Genomic DNA, 16,059 nt, shown 5'->3' with positions numbered 1-16,059 from the left:
GTGAGACAGAGAGAGTGAGGGCCAGCGAGAAAGAGATCCAGGGAGAGACAGAGATGGGGGGGTGGGCTGGAGGTGAAGCTGAATCCTGGGTGGACGAGGAACGGCCTTCCCCGGGCCTGAGGGGGACCAGGGCCATCATCCTCACCCTCAGCCAGAGCCCTCCAACTTGCCTTCTCCCTCTGGGAAGTGCTGCTGCTGTCCTAACCTCAATCCTTCATGCTGTAGCTCCAGCTCTCTCACCCCCTTCCCTGGCCTGGGTGGTTTCGTTTAATTTCCACAAGCTGGGAGGATGTAAGAGCAGCAGGGTGCGGCAGAGGTGGAGCTGTTTATGAGGGTCATAAAAATATCCTTAGAGAGCCCAGCAGGGGTGGGTGTACGGCTTGCAGCCTGCCCTCTCAACCCCCTTCTCTCTCTCTGGGACTCTGTCTCCCCCTCCCATCTCTGCCCTCCTTTCTCTGGGTCTTTGTCCCTTCCTCCTATTTCTGTCCCTTTCTCTCTGGATCTCTGTCTCATTTCTCTCTGGAGCTCTTACTCTGGGGTGATGGTTTGTAACTTTTGGGGGATCAAGTATCCTTTTTGATCATAGGATGAAAACTATGGGCCATCTCCCTAAAAAAACACATAAGCACCAAGACCATAATTTGCCAGGCAACCTGAGGGAGTTCACAGGCCTCTTGATACCCACTTATACATCCCCTCGGGAATCTGAGGCCACCAGAGGATAAAGACACTACTGTAGAAAAGCCAGTGAGAGAATGAATCCCAGGGGTCTCAACCTCCCTCCCGCCAACCCCATGCCCTCTCCTGCCCTCGCTGGCCTCCAAAACATTCCTGCCCCAGGGCCTTTGCACCTGCCATTCCTCTGCCTGGAATGATCTTCCCTAGACATCCGTGTGACTCCCTCCCTCCCCGTCTTCAGGTCTCTGCTCAGATGTCACCTCCTCTGAGAACTTGCCCTGTCCAGCTTTTGTCATCCCCCTGTCCTTATTCTGCTTTGTCTCAGAGCACTTATCACCTCCAGGCATGATTTTATACTTACACATTTATTTACCGGACTAATCTCTCTCCCCCACACCATCCCCAGTAGCATGTGAGCACCGGGAGACCAGGTACGGTTGTCTTTTGTTCCCTGCTACATCTCCAGAACGTCACCCAACACACAGTAGGCGCTCAATAAAATTTTGTTGCAGAAATCTTTCTTTCATTAGAACACCAGTTTCAAAGGCTGCCTGGGTCCCAGGCTCCTCCGGGAATCAGATCAAAGCTGTGAACCTGCTCTCCAGCAGATGTGTAACCAGGCACATCGTTTACCCTCAATTTTGGAGATTCCATCACAAACTCCCTGAGAGCTGTTGAGGGGGTTTCAGGCTAAGAAACTTCCAAAAGGCAAAGGTGAAAAATTGGCAGAGGGGCAGAGTGATAGTTCCAGGCATGTGCGCGCATGCGCGCGCGCACACACACCACTTACACACCCACTATATTCAGAAACAGAAACAACACACCCACACCAGGCATGATCCAACAACCAGACACACAGACAGACACAGCTGGGGACACACACACACACACACACACACACACACACAGATGGCTTCAGGCAAGCGCACAAGTGTCCTTGTCTCCCGGGGTGGGAAGTTGGGGGGGGCTGGAGCAAGAAGAGAAAGTACAACATAGGGTTTGGTTACTTCCAGCCTCTGGTTCTCCTCTGAGCTGTCTCCCAGCCAGAGAGAGAGAGAACAGGGAAAGGGGGAGGGGGAGAGGGACTGATCGGAGTGCCTGAGTGGGAGCGTGGGCGGCCAGGAGAGGCAGAGATGTGGGGAGCAGAGACGGGAGAGAGACACAGACACAGAGACAGAGAAAAAAAGAGAGAAAGAAATGGAGAGAGAGAGACTTGAAGACCTAGAGAAAAGAGGGAAGCAGGGAGATGGAGAGAGAGAGAGACGGGGACGGGTGGAAAGGAGGAGGAAAGGGGGGAGAGAGAGAGAGACAGGGACCTGGGGCGGCCGGGAGGGGGAGAGGCGGAGAAGACCCGAGCGCGGTGGGAGGAGAGCGCGCGACGTGGAGAGAGGAAGGCAGGCGGGGTGGGGACCGAGGCAGACCAGACGCTGCGAGACTCCGATACAAAAACCCGCCCCCGAGAGCGGCCGCAGCCCCCGGGAACGGGGAGGGGGAGGGCGAGGGGAGGGGGAGGGCGAGGGGAGGGGGAGGGCGAGGGGAGGGGAGGGGAGGGGGCTCCGGACGCTCCCGCCGCGCCCCGCCCCGCCAGCGGCCGAGCCGCCGGCGGACAGTGGGTTAAGCATCTCCGCTGTGGAACTTCCGGATGTGACCACAGAGAGAGGGAGAGACCGGGAGAGGGGGAGAGGGGGAGAGAGGGAGAGACGGAGCCGCCAGCATCCCTCCGGCCCGCCAACGCCGGGACCCCGCACCGCGCGGGGAGCCGCCGCCCGCCGCCCGCCCCCCGGGCCGGGCCCCCTCGCGCCCCCCTCTCCCCCGCCTCTCGGTCTGTGGATCTCGGGCTGGTTCCATCCTCCCAGGACCCGGGGGAGGGACTGGGGGCCCCGGGGAGGGGGCCTCGGGCGGCCCTCCCCCGCCTTCTCGCCCCTGCCCTCGCTGGCAGGAGCCCCTAGCTGTGACCCCCGCGGGGGCAGGAGGCTGGGGGTCCATGCTCGGAGCCTCCGCTCGGCCCGGCGCCTGCCGCTGACGGCGGTGGGGGTGGGGGGGCCGGGCACCCAGCCTCCTGCCCCACCCCCTGGCGTCGGCACCGCGGGCCATCTGGGGCCGCTGCCCCTGGCTGCGCCCTCCCCGCCGGCCAGGCCCTGGAGGGACCCGGGAGCTGCCGCCGGCATCAGCCCATGGCCCGGAGGGTAGGTCTGAGGGCGGACGATCCTGTGCCCCGGCCGGTGGTCTCATCCCCCATCCTTCCATCTCCTCCCTGGGGAGCTCTGGCCCCCATCAGCCCATCCCGCTCTCTCCACCATCTCTTTCTCTGCCTCCCCTCTTCCTAACCCCGGGTCTCCCCTCTTTCTGCCCCTCAGTCTCCCCTCTCTGCCCCTGGTCTCCCCTCCACCTCAGGCCCTTTATCCTACCCCCCCCTCTTCTTTTTCATCCCCCCCCATCCTTCTCCCTGGTCTACTTTTGTTCCAAGTCCTCCAGAGGGTTAGGCGTGGGGACAGTGCTGGGAGAGGTGGGTCTCACCAGGCAGGGCCAAGGGATTCTCTTTCGCTGTCCTGGGGATGGAGAGACAGGCGAAGAGGTGAGCAGGCACCTTTGGGGGTGGAGGGGGGCAGGAATACCGCAGGATTCGAGGACATCCTAAGATGTGCGATGAACAGTGGGGGGCAGTTGGATTCAACTTCAGTGCTCAGGAGAAGTTAGGAGAAAAGGAAAGACACACACACACACACTCAGAGCCCTCCGCGCACACACCCGCGTGGCAGGAACACTGGTGCTCCCCCCTCCCCAGTCCCTTTGCCTCTTTGAACCTCAGTTTCTTCATCTCCGAGGAAAGGATTGGACGTGGGTGACTTAAAGGTCCCCTGGCTTCCCCGGTGCGTGTGCTTCTGTGATGACAGGACACAGAAATCTCACGCGTGATTTCTCTTTGGGGCTATTGGCACAAGTGCGTTTGTGTGGTTGAGCCGGGTTATACTTTGGTTCAACAAGTGTTTATTGAATGTGCGCCAGGCACTGTGCTAAATGTCTCATGCATTGATTCATTCACTCACTCATTCATTCCTGCGCCTGGCTTTTGGCTGTGTGTGTGTGTATGTGTGTGTGTGTGTGGTGGGTTCACATGGGGAGTGGCGTGTGACAAGTTAAGATGCACTCAGACATGCATATTCATCTGTGAAATGAAATTGAAGCGGGGGAGACTGTATGTGTACATTTGTGTACAAACAATGCACTGCTTTGATGGGCAGTGCCCATGAGCGAGAATCAATTTCTCTCCCGGCTCCTCTCTCTCCCCTCCTCTCTCTCTCCTTCTCTGTCTCTCTGTCTCTGTCTCTGCCTCTCTCTCTCTCTGCCCCCTGTCTCCCTTTGCCTGTTTCTCCTGTATCTTCTCTCTGTGTGTCTCTCTCCCTTTCTGCTCTTCCCTCTGACTCTACATCTCTCTTTATCTCTTGTCTCTTTCTCCACCTTTTTGTCTCTCTCACCATTTCTCTCCCTCCCTCTCTCTCTCTCCCTCTAATCTCTCCTCCCCTCTGTCTTTCTCTTGCATCTCCCTCCCAGTCTCTCTCTTCTCTCACATCTCTCTCCCTCTCTCTGAATCTCTCTCCCCCCAACTCTCTGTGAGAAGCTGGCAGTTACCAGCCAGCCAATCCCTGACCCCCCAACCCTGACCCTCAGATCCAAGACCTGGGTCAGTCTCTCTCCCCTGGACCCTCCTGCCCACACACTGGGAATCTCTGACGGGACATTTTTCACAGTCCACGGGTCCAAGGGAAGGCTTGAGGACAGGGCCTTCAGTCCCACCCAGACAGCTCCATGGGACATCGGGGGCCTAAGGGAGCAAGGCTGGGACACTTGGGGACAGTAGGGCAGGTGACTGGGGCAAGGAGGGGGCATTTCCTGGGTGCGAGGGTAGGGAGGTTTCTTGTTGGTGCTGACACCTCCCTGGGGCTCTTCCCCTCTCACCTCCCCCCACCCAGTACGATGAGCTGCCCCACTACCCCGGCATCGTGGACAGCACTGCAGCCCTGGCTGGCTTCTCGGAGGCAGTGCCCTCGGCACCAAGAGCCCCCCGGCCCTACGGCCCCCACCGGCCTCCCCAGCCCCCGCCCCTGGGCTTGGATAGTGATGGCCTGAGGAGGGAGAAGGATGAGATCTACGGGTGAGTGGGGACAAGGCTGAGGGCTCCATGGGGTCTCGGTATGTGCCCCCCACCCTGTTTCTTTGTCTCTCTGGATATGTTTCTCTTCTCTGACTCTGTCTCACTCTGTCTCTGTCTCTCCACCTCTTCCCTCTGGGTCTCCTCTCCACCTCCCGGTTGCGCCATACTTCCCAGCCCCCCTGCCCTCCCCTCATGAACTCTCACCTCTCCTGCTTCCCCCAGACACCCACTCTTCCCGCTGCTGGCCCTGGTCTTTGAGAAATGTGAATTGGCCACGTGTTCTCCCCGTGATGGGGCTGGGACTGGGCTGGGCACACCCCCAGGCAGTGACGTATGCTCCTCCGATTCCTTCAACGAGGATATTGCAGCCTTTGCCAAGCAGGTGGGCACCCACCATCCACTGTGCGCCAGGAGAACCAGTGAAGTGGGGTGGGCAGGAGACAGGATGTGCCCTCCCTGGCCTCTCTCTTTCTCCCAGGTCCGCTCCGAGAGGCCTCTCTTCTCCTCCAACCCGGAGCTGGACAATCTGGTGAGACCTGGGCCCTCCCCAACTCCTCCTCCTCCAAGGGGGTCTCCTGTTCCACCCTCCATAGCCCTGGGATTGGTTGTGGGAGCAAAGAGGAGACCGCCTGGCCCACGTCCTCAAATAGTGATAATTGTTGCCCATTTGCAATGCAGTGTAGCCTAGAGTTTGAGAACAGGAACTCGATGGCCTGAGTTCGAATCCCAGCTCTACACTTACTAGTTCTAAGAACCAGGGCAAGTAGTTCCATCTCCCTGGGCCCCGTTTTCCTCATCTGTAAAGTGTAGCTAGTAATAATTTCTATCTTGTAGGGCTGTTGTGAGTGTATAGTGAGTTAAAGAGAGTCAAGCATGTAGCACAATGCCTGGCACTGAATGGGGACTCATCAAGTGTTCGCTGTTCTATCAGTCAGAACAGGGCTCACACCAAAATGAATAAAAGCAGTTAGCTGTAAAGGAGAGAGGAGAGGAGAGAGAAGAGAGAGAAAGGGAAGAGAAGGAGGAGAGGGAGAGAGAGGGAGAAATACCACGGCTTGTCCCTTCCTTTTGCTTTCCAGCTCCCACCAGAGCTTCCTATTGGCTGAACCCTTTGGCAAAGGGCTCTGGGAAATGTAGTTTTCAGGTGAAGGGTGGGCAATGGATCCAAGGGCAAGCCGGCAAAGGATGTGGTGTTATTATTAGAGCATACCTTAGCTCACTCCTCTTGTGATGGGTCCTCTTCTGTCTCTTGCACCTCTTGCTTCTCTTTCTTTGTCTCTGATCTCAATCTCACACTCCCTTGTTCCTTAATTCTGGGTCTCCATCTCTGTTCTCTATTTCTCTCTGCCCCTGTCGTTTTGTCTTTGTCTCTCTTTGCACCCTTTTTCTCTTTGTCATCCAATGCACTTTTTCTGTTTCTCTCTCTTCTTCTTCCTCCTCCTCCCCCTCTTCTTCTCCTTCTTCTTCTTCTTCTCCTCCTCCTCCTCCTCCCCTCCCCCCTCCCCCCTCCCCCTCCCCTCCCCCTCCTCCTCCTTCTTCTTCTTCTTCTTCCTCTTCTTCTTCTTCCTCTTCTTCTCCTCCTCCTCCTTCTTCTTCTCTTTTTACACCTCCTCCTCTTCCTTCTTCTCTGTCTCGCTCCCTCGCTCCCTCTCTCCCTCCCCTCTTGTGTCTCTGTTTTCAGATGATACAGGCCATTCAAGTGCTCCGCTTCCACCTGCTGGAGCTGGAGAAGGTGAGTGCTTGTCACTTCCCCTCACGCCCTCACTTGCCCCCCATCCCTTCCCTTCTTGCCCCCTCCACCCCTCCTTCAGGCTCTCTCCCCACCAGAGTTGGAGCAGAAGGTCACCCCCATCCCTATACACCCCAGCCCTGGCCCCCGGGTGGCCCCCCCAGTACCCCGGTGCCCCCTCAGGTCCACGACCTGTGCGACAACTTCTGTCACCGCTACATCACCTGCCTCAAGGGAAAGATGCCCATCGACCTGGTCATCGAGGATCGGGACGGCGGCTGCAGGGAGGATCTCGACGACTACCCGGCCTCCTGCCCGAGCCTCCCAGATCAGGTGGGCCCCAGGATGGGGCAACAGGCATTGCCCTGAAACCAAAGGCATGCCCAGAGAGCTGGATTCCAGCATCAGGGCACACACAACACACCACACAGCCTCAGACAGCCACCGTCAGACATGGCCTGACCACAGGACATGCACCAACTATGCAACAGCTACACAGACGGCAATACAGCTGGATGACAGCACACATATACACCCCAACAGCTGCAGATACCACACATAGACTTGGCTACACCCACATAGGTTCACAAACAGCCATAAAACCCATTACACTCACAGTCAGGTGATAGCATACGCCACATACTTAAACACTCACAGCCCAGCGGCATAATAGCATCATAGATCACACAGCCTGATTGAGACACTGCCGTTCTAGAGTGTGTGTGTGTGTGTGTGTGTGTGTGTGCAGTACACACACCTCAACAACATAACAGCCACCCAGCTGGAGATGGAGCCAAATGGCCCCAGATCCTGCGACATAAACTCAGCTACAGCCACACTTAGACCCAGAGCAACCACAGTGCCTGCACACACACACACACACACACACACACACATGCTACCCTAACCTCTTTTTCTTTTTTATAAATTTATTTCTTTATTTTTGGCTACATTGGGTCTTCGTTGCTGCATGAAGGCTTTCTCTAGTTGTGGCTAGCAGGGGCTACTCTTCCTTGCAGTGCACGGGCTTCTCATTGCAGTGGCTTCTCTTGTTGTGGAGCACAGGCTCTAGGTGCGCGGGCTTCAGTAGTTGTGGCTCGCGGGCTTCAGTAGTTGTGGCTCACGGGCTCTAGAACTCAGGCTCAGTAGTTGTGGCTCACGGGCTTAGTTGCTCCACGGTAGGTGGGATCTTCCCTGACCAGGGCTCGAACCCGTGTCCCCTGCATTGGCAGGCAGATTCTTAACCACTGCACCACCAGGGAAGTCCTACCCTAACCTCTTAACAATTGGACTACTGTAGGTGTGGGCACATGCCTTTCCACTCAATGGCCACGTGGCCCCAGATTCATTCAGTCTCAGATACAATCAGACTATAGTTTCATAGACTTAGGCACCCAGGCAACAATCACACAACAGCTGTGCGGATCCCAGTGAGGCCCACACCCACAAGGCGGTCACACTAACACAGCAATTATACAACATGACACCCACACCCAAATACAGGCACATGGCCATACCACAACTACGCAGACACGAGCACGCGCACACAGCAGTCACAGATGAGCCTCAAGGACCCTCTGCCCCACAACCTGTATTACGCACCTGCTCAGTAGCACACCATGTGCGTGTGCTGATCAGTTACAACCCCCTTGGAGGCATAGCCATATTCTGTATCTTCACACAGCTGCCAGCACTCTCCTATGGCCATCATCCCCTGCCAGAGAATCACGGAGCTGCCTGCCCACTCATGCAGGAATCAGCAGAACCACACACGGTCTCCCCAATAGGACACCAACCCCTAGAACTACAGCCACAAGCTTAGAAAAATAAATGTAGCCTTGCATTTGTCAGATAATAGCCACCTGGCTGGTTGAGTGACACAACCATGCTCAAATACGGCTGCGTGTCTTAGCTCTGCCCATGTGACACCTCCTCTCCAGGGACAACGTTGCCTTGTCGGACACGGACATAGGCACATTCACACTTACGTGCTGCATGACAGTCTCAGGACAGCTTCAGGTACACTGGCATGGACGCTCATCCGATCGGATCCAGTGCCAGAAGGGCAGGGTGACAATTCCAACAATGCTCAAAAGCCTTCAGACCTAATGATTCTGTCGTTTGCACACAACCCATCCCCAATGCCCTCAAACTCTAAATTCCACACAGATATTCTGAGCCCGGAGAAAACTTCTCTAAGGTGCCGTGTCTCAGGCTGAGCCCTGGCAGGACACAAATGATGCATCCACACTGGGTCATTTGCAGGGGTGGGTGACTAATTACAAAGCAGAGGGCAGGGTCTAGGACATTCAACAAGGGCAGGGGTGTACCCCAGGGCTCAGCAACAGCAGGCGGCTGTTCCCATCCCCACTTCCACCCAATCTGCCTCCCAACAACTGAAGAACCTTAAACCAAATGACAAAGAAATGATGCATCTATACAGGTGGGTGGGCCTCCTGGGACACAGAGCTGGGGCAGGGGGTGAATTCAACACATTGTCAAGTTCCTCATCGTGTGTAGGAGTTTGGATAAAGAAAATACAACCCCCGACTCCCTGATCTGCAATTTGGAGACCCCCAAATCTCTGAAAACTAGAAGTTGGTGTTTTTTTCCCCATAAGTTTAGTGCAAACTCATTGGGCAGCAAAATCTGACCTGAACTAATGAGAGGCTATTTATAGCCTTTATTTATTCCACTTAGTTAAATATTCATCCATTCTGCTGCAGAAATGTTAATGAGTTTGATGACGAGGTTATGCCCCAGACCCTGCGGAGGTGTTAGGAAATACATGGCGTGTGCACTGATTTACTGCCTAAAGATGTGAAAAGTTTTGAATTTTGAAAGAGCGCTGGCTTCCAGGGATTTCTGATAAGGTGCCAGAGATCTGTACAAGCTCATCTTTCCTGAGTGATTGCTGTGTGCCTTTACGTAAGTTAACTCACTGAATCCTTACCACACTCTGTGAGGGCGGTGGGGATGGCTATTGTCCTCCATTTTTCCAGTTGAGGAAACTGAGGCACAGAGAGGTGAAGTGACTTGCCCAAGGTCACACACAGCCAGGAAAGAGGCAGACACAGTCTTCACACTCAGGACTCCTAGCTCCAGAGCCCGTGGTCTTAGCCACCGTAGTATATTATACCCCAAGCCTTGGCACTGACTTCCAACTCCTATTTTCCAGAATACTACATGGATTAGAGACCATGAAGACAGTGGGTCTGTACATTTGGGGACCCCGGGTCCATCCAGCGGGGGCCTGGCCTCCCAGAGTGGTGACAACTCCAGTGACCAAGGTGAGAAGCTTGAGAGGTGGAGGGGAAAGGTGGGAGTCAGTCTGAGGATTGAATTTAGACAGCAGGTAGGACTTCCAGAGGGGCAAGGATGACTGGGGTGTGGAGTGGTGCCTTGGGGGAGGGTTCTGGGTCCCTCTGGTCCCCCCACCTTTCCCGTCCACAGCACAGCATGCCTCTCCCTGCTCAGGAGATGGGCTAGACACAAACGTGGCCTCTCCCAGTTCTGGGGGAGAGGACGAGGAGCTGGACCAGGAGCCGCGGCAGAACAAGAAGAGAGGCATCTTCCCCAAGGTGGCCACCAACATCATGAGAGCCTGGTTGTTCCAGCACCTCTCGGTGAGAGCCATGGGGCCCTGGTGCGGGGTGGGCAGAGAGAGAGATGGGGAAGGATGGCTACTACACAGAAACTGAAGCCCGGAGAGAGACCCAGAGGCGGGAGACTGAGGCAGCAGGGAAATACTGAGGGAGAATCTCAAGCAGATGGGGATTGACAAGCGCACACATCCATGAGCACTACCTGTGTGCCAGGTGCCACTAAGGGCTCTTGACTCATTCAGTCCTCTCCCCCACCCCCGACCCTCCCATCCAGTCACCCACGCATCAGTCATCCACCATCCAGCCAAACATACCCCGTGACGACAGGGATGTTATTAGCTCCATTTCGCAGATGAGGAGACTGAGGCCCAGAGGTCTCACAGCCAGAAGTGGGTTCAAATGCAGGCAGTTTGGCCTTAATCACCAAACCACTCTGCCTCAAGGAGACAGGAGGACAGACAGGGAGAGGCCGAAACAAAGATAGAGATGGGGAGTTATGGAGAGCATTGAGTCAGAGCAAGAGAGACACAGGGGGAGACTGAGTCACATTGGGGGAGAGACAGACAGTCAGATAGACACAGAGAAAGACAGAGATTGGGATGGGGAGAGACATGCACAAGGACCTAACGGACTCAGAGAGGGCTGGTGCTGGGCTTTGCCTCTTTTCTCCAGGGCGGTGGAGTTCCCCCAGTACCCCCCTCCCCCAGCTCCACCTCCCTGATGAGAACTGGCCAATTAGCCTCTAATTGCTGGAAGAGGTGGGGGGACACCCACCGGTGTAATTGCCTGAAGCTTGGCTCTGCCTCCCTCCATTGGGCCCCGGGGAGCACAGAGAAGCTCAGACACGCCGCCGTCTCTCCCGGCCTTGCCTCAGCCTGGGCTCACCAACTCCCTGGGAGCAGGGCAGGCCAGGCCTTGGGGATCAGAGGGCAGCCAGGCAAGCAGGGTGACTCTTGCTGGTGGCCGCAGCACCCGTACCCCTCAGAAGAGCAGAAGAAGCAGCTGTCGCAGGACACGGGGCTCACCATCCTGCAAGTCAACAACTGGTGAGAGACGCGGGAGGCCGGGGCCGTCCGTGCGCCAGCCCGGGGTGGGAGGCCGGGCGCTGTCCGCGGTGCTGAAGGAGTCCCCAAAGCCCCTCGGAGCCTCTCTTCTTCCTGCCTCTGCTTTGCCGCCCCTGTACCCGTCCTCTCTTGCCTGCTCTCTCTCTGTCCCTGTGTATTCATTTCTGCCTCTCTTCTACTCCCTCTTTGCACCCTCCTCCGTTTCCATGACCCCCTCCCAGGTTCATTAACGCCCGGAGACGCATCGTGCAACCAATGATCGATCAATCCAACCGCACAGGTACAGGGAGAAGGTGGGAAGAGAGGGCCTAGTGTTCCTGGGGGAGTATCAAAGCCTGAACCAGGCATCCTGGGGCTCAGCCTGCACCCGTCAACTCCCCTAGCAGGGCAGGGTGCAGCCTTCAGCCCAGAGGGCCAGCCCATGGGGGGCTACACGGAGACTCAGCCACAAGTGACTGTCAGGCCCCCAGGTAAGACCCGCCCCCTAACTAAGCCACACCCCCAGCACTGCAGGTCCCTCCTCCAAACAATGTGCCCCACCTTCTGGGATTAAGTTCTTGAAAAATACCTTGCTTCATTTGCTTAAGAGGGGAGTCGAAGATGCAAATGCAGATTTCCTGGCCCCCACCTTTCCTCCCAGACTTCAACCACCCATTGGAAAGCTCCACTTTTCCTTAAAGGATCAGCACCCTCTTAAAGGATGACTCAGTTTGCCCTGATAGAGGAGTCCCCTGGGGAAGGAAGGGGGAGTGGGGCATATGGGGGTGTCTGGTGAAGACCACTAACACTCCTCTTTTGTCTTCCAGGATCAATGGGGATGAGTTTGAACTTAGAAGGAGAGTGGCATTATTTATAGAGGCTGGAGTCAGGAGAAATGTGAGTGTCCTAGGTCTAGGGGCACTGGGTTGGAGATTGTGCTATTCTCAACCCTTCGTAAGACCTCCAGACTCCCAATAGTGAGCCCACACAGAGCAGGGTCAGCCTGTGTCCCTGAACTGAGGGTTCTCCAATTCATCCATCCATCCATCAATTCACCCATACATATATTTATCCATCCATCAATCATCCACCAACCCACCATCCATCCAAACATACATTCACCCACTCATTCATTCATCCATCCACCCACCTAGCCACTCATCCGTCCACCTCCAAACTGATCCACCGACCCACACATCCACTCACTTATTCATGCATTCATCCACCTACCTACCTACCTGCCTACCCATGGATCCATCCATGTATGTATCCACCACCCTTCATCCATCAGAAGATACATCTACCCACTCATTCACCCACCTCCACATTGATCCACCCACCCACATGTCCACCCACTTGTCAACTTACCCATGCATTCACCCACCTACCTACCCACCCATTCATCCACCTATCCACATATTACATACATTTCCAAACATATATTGACATGCCTCAGGTAGGGTCCAGCTCTTGAGAAGATTCTGGGCTCATGAGGAAGTGGACATCAGAAACCAATGGCAATCTAGTCCAACAGTTCAAACAATAAAACACAGCTATCATCAGCTATCTCTGAGATATCAGGGAAGACTTTGTAGAAGAAGTGGCTTCTGGGTAGGGCATTGAAGAATGAATAGGAGACCACTGGGCAGAAGGTTGGGGACAAGGTAGCAGGGTGCATTCTTTTACTCTCCCAGGTCTTAAGTCTAGAGTATCTTCTCAGTCTTTACAATAACCCCAAAAGAGAGAAGCTATTATTATTTTCATTTTACAGATAAGAAAACTGAGGCTCGGAGAGAAGAGTTCGCTTGTGCAGGTTCACTCAGCTTAGAAAAGCAGAGGGAACAGCATGTGCAAACGCCCAGGGTTGAGAGGCTGCCTGGAGTTTCTAAAGCACAGATCAGATCTTGACTCTCCTTGGATTAAAACCCTTCTGTGGCTCCCTAGTGCCCATTGGATGAGGTCCAAACTCCTTGGTTTGGCATCTATTCATTCACTCATTCCATACACATTCCCTGAGCAACTGTGTGCCCAGCCCTGTGCTGGGTGGTGATGGGGACACAGCAGTGACCATGACAGCCCAGCCCTGTGCCCATGAGGCTCACAATCCGGTGGGGGAGACAGATCTGTCCCCAGACAGTAATGACCTACAGTGGGCAGGGCTGGGAGGAGGGAACCCAGGAACTGGAAGAACCCAGAGGGGGCATCGGGCCCAGGCTGGGGGGTTCAGGGAGGACTTCCTGGAGGAGGGCACTTTGGAGCTGAGACCAGGAGAATAAGAGGAGTGAGACAGGAGAGGAAGGAACAGTATATGCAAAGGCTATGAGACAGTCCCTCACTACACACACACGTACATACAAAGAGACTGGGCTGGGCTGAGGCGGGTGAGTAATGAACTCAGGGCCCACAGAAAGGCTGGGAGATGAGAGTGGAGACCTGCGAGGGCTTAGGCTTGGAGAGCACTGGAGGCCTGAGCCTGGGAGGAGAGGTTTGTTCAGTGCCCGACAGGTCCATGGGGGGTCTCAGCTCTGCCCTGACCAATTGCAGACAGGTGAGCCCTGGTCCAGAGTCAGGGGACCTCTGGGACCAGGAGTGATGGAGGGAGCTTCTTATCCTGCTCCCCAAGCAAGCTGCCTTTTTTCCCTCCACTCTTTTCTGTCTCTCCCCAACCCCTGCCTTTTCCTCTTTGTCTCTCCCTTTATTTCTGTCTCTCTCATTCTTTCTCTTTCCACATCTCCATCTCTGATTATCTCAATGTCTCTTCTCTGTCCTGCTCTATCTGTCCCTCTTGCCTTATCTTTTTTTTTTTTTTAATTTATTTATTTTTGGCTGCGTTGGGTCTTTGTTGCTGCACGCGGACTTTCTCTAGTTGCAAGCGAGCGGGGGCTACTCTTCGTTGCGGTGCGCGGGCTTCTCATTGCGGTGGCTTCTCGTTGCGGAGCACAGGCTCTAGGTGCGCAGGCTTAGTAGTTGTGGCTCACAGGCTCTAGAACGCAGGCTCAGTAGTTGTGGCGCACGGGCTTAGTTGCTCCGCGGTATGTGGGATCTTCCCAGACTAGGGCTTGAACCCGTGTCCCCTGCATTGGCAGGCAGATTCTTAACCACTGCGCCACCAGAGAGGTCCTCCTTATCTCTTTCTTTGTCTTGACTGTCTCCTTGTCTTTTTTTCATCTCTGTCTGTCTCTTTCCCTCCATTTCTGTTCTGATTCTCTGCCTCTGTCTCTGCCTCTCTCTCTCTGTGTCCCTCTCACTGTGGGGCTGGTGGGGATAGCACAGAAGGCCTGATGTAGGTCCAGACCCCCTCCCCATCTCCTGACTTGGCCTCTCCTCTCCTCTCCACAGACCCCCACCTCTGGACTGTGGCTGCCAGGCTCATACCTGCTTCTGGTCGACACCTGGCCCTCTGGCTTCAGGACCCCACCTCCTACGGCCCCCCCCAACTCAATGCCTACCTCCCTGGGGCCCTGCCGGGACACGAGGGGCCTGAGCGCCCACTCAAGGGTCTCTCAAGGACAAAGACAAGGCCTCCAGGCCCTGTGCCCCACTTCTGCCCTCACCTCTGCCTGGAACCCGAGCTGAGATCCTGGGCCTGGGTGTTCAGAAGATGGCGGCTGGGTACCCCCACCACCACCCCTAGGACAGAGAAGGGATTGGGGGTGGGCTGGGGCCATCAGGGAAGGAGGGTCACCCAGATCCGACATTTAGAAAGGTTCCCTTCATCCTCCCAGCCCACCTTCTTTCCCCCTCCCCCACCTCCCTCTTGTGTTGTCTTCTACCTTTTTTTTTCAAGCATAAAGTCTTAAAAACAAAAGGCCACCAATCTGAGTTCGTGGGTCTCTTCCAAAATTCAAATTCTCATCAGTTTGAAGCTCATGAATCACTAATTATAATAATAATTGATGCTCTTTATCCTGCTCTCTCCTCAGGCCCTCTGTATGTATCAGTTAGCTATTGCTGTGTAACAAACCATACCAAAGCTTCATGGTTCAAAAGACCAATTAATTTTTAGCACATTAATCTACAGGTTGGTGTAGTAGGCTGAGCTGGGCAGTTCTCGTGGCTTCAAAAGGCCTCTCTTGTGTATCTGTGGACAGCCACAGGTCAGCAAGGGGGCTCTGCTGGCAGGCAGTGGGGACAACAGGAGTGACTGGGCTGCATGGTAACATACACCAGCAGGCTGACCTTGTTTGTGGAAAAGGACCAGCTCAGTCCCCCTTCGGGGTGTCTGTCCTGGCTGTTCCCTTTGCCTGGGACACCTTCCTGGCTCAGAGGTCACCTCTGCAAAGACACAGGAACAGCCAAACCAAAGCACCCCACTCTGTCCACCACTCTCTCTCACCTCATCCCCTGTCCCCCGTCACCCCCTCCCTGGAATTCTTTCCATCACTTATTTGCCTATTCATTATTGGCTGGAACCTCAGCACTTCCAGAAGGCAGGAGCTTGTCTCTCTCTGTCACCGTGGTGACCTGGGGCCTCAGACAGCAAGCACCCTATACCCAGCAGGTGCCTGGGAAACAGGTGGAGAACGGAGGAAGAAATTCCATAGTTCTGAGACTCAGCCGCCTTCACCTCGTCATTCATTCCTCCTGGCCACGGGTATGCCCTGGACATGCACCCTCTGCTCGTCCCTGCACTTGAGTGAACAAACCCAAGACCCTGCCCTGGGGGAGCTGACGTCCTAGTGGGGAAGACCCACGATGGACCAAATAAATGAGCACATCATTTAGTCTGTTAGAAGCTGACAGTGTCATAAAAAGCAGAGCAAGGTAGGGATGGGAGTACAGGTGCCTCTTTTACACATTTATTTACCCTTTCTCTAGTTCGTGCTGTGCCAGGCTCTGTTCCAGGAGCTT

The 16,059-nt window shown here is 55.2% G+C and overlaps 1 protein-coding gene across 12 annotated transcripts; it reads left to right on the top strand.

The window, feature by feature from the left end:
- Positions 1–2,252: 2,252 nt before the first annotated feature.
- On the top strand, positions 2,253–15,013 carry MEIS3 (Meis homeobox 3). 12 transcript variants are annotated; one of them, XM_061172829.1, is made up of 14 exons: positions 2,264–2,864; positions 4,231–4,542; positions 4,650–4,831; positions 5,054–5,213; positions 5,310–5,360; positions 6,522–6,563; positions 6,699–6,893; positions 9,739–9,850; positions 10,038–10,186; positions 11,135–11,211; positions 11,451–11,509; positions 11,613–11,699; positions 12,036–12,105; positions 14,548–15,013. In XM_061172829.1, exons 2-13 carry the CDS (start codon positions 4,486–4,488, stop codon positions 12,083–12,085), a joined length of 1,221 nt encoding a protein of 406 aa, XP_061028812.1. In that variant the 5' UTR covers positions 2,264–2,864; positions 4,231–4,485; the 3' UTR covers positions 12,086–12,105; positions 14,548–15,013. The 12 variants fall into 12 exon arrangements, with proteins under 12 accessions (XP_061028820.1, XP_061028810.1, XP_061028812.1 ...); XM_061172836.1 differs by having other exon boundaries at positions 6,513–6,563; positions 6,795–6,893; positions 11,616–11,699; XM_061172831.1 differs by having other exon boundaries at positions 2,265–2,864; positions 6,513–6,563; positions 6,744–6,893; positions 11,616–11,699.
- Positions 15,014–16,059: the final 1,046 nt, after the last annotated feature.

Source organism: Eubalaena glacialis, chromosome 18 (genome assembly GCF_028564815.1).
Source record: "Eubalaena glacialis isolate mEubGla1 chromosome 18, mEubGla1.1.hap2.+ XY, whole genome shotgun sequence".
NCBI lineage: Eukaryota > Metazoa > Chordata > Mammalia > Artiodactyla > Balaenidae > Eubalaena > Eubalaena glacialis.
Note: the sequence above shows the minus strand (reverse complement) of the source record. Positions and strands in the feature narration are given on the sequence as shown.

What these genes read in the sequence shown, in the direction of transcription:
- MEIS3 (XM_061172827.1), top strand. An exon ending in TGACAACTCCAGTGACCAAG is followed by an intron (nt 9,851 to 10,037) that starts GTGAGAAGCTTG and finishes CTCCCTGCTCAG; the next exon opens with GAGATGGGCTAGACACAAAC. An exon ending in CGATCAATCCAACCGCACAG is followed by an intron (nt 11,510 to 11,615) that starts GTACAGGGAGAA and finishes CTCCCCTAGCAG; the next exon opens with GGCAGGGTGCAGCCTTCAGC.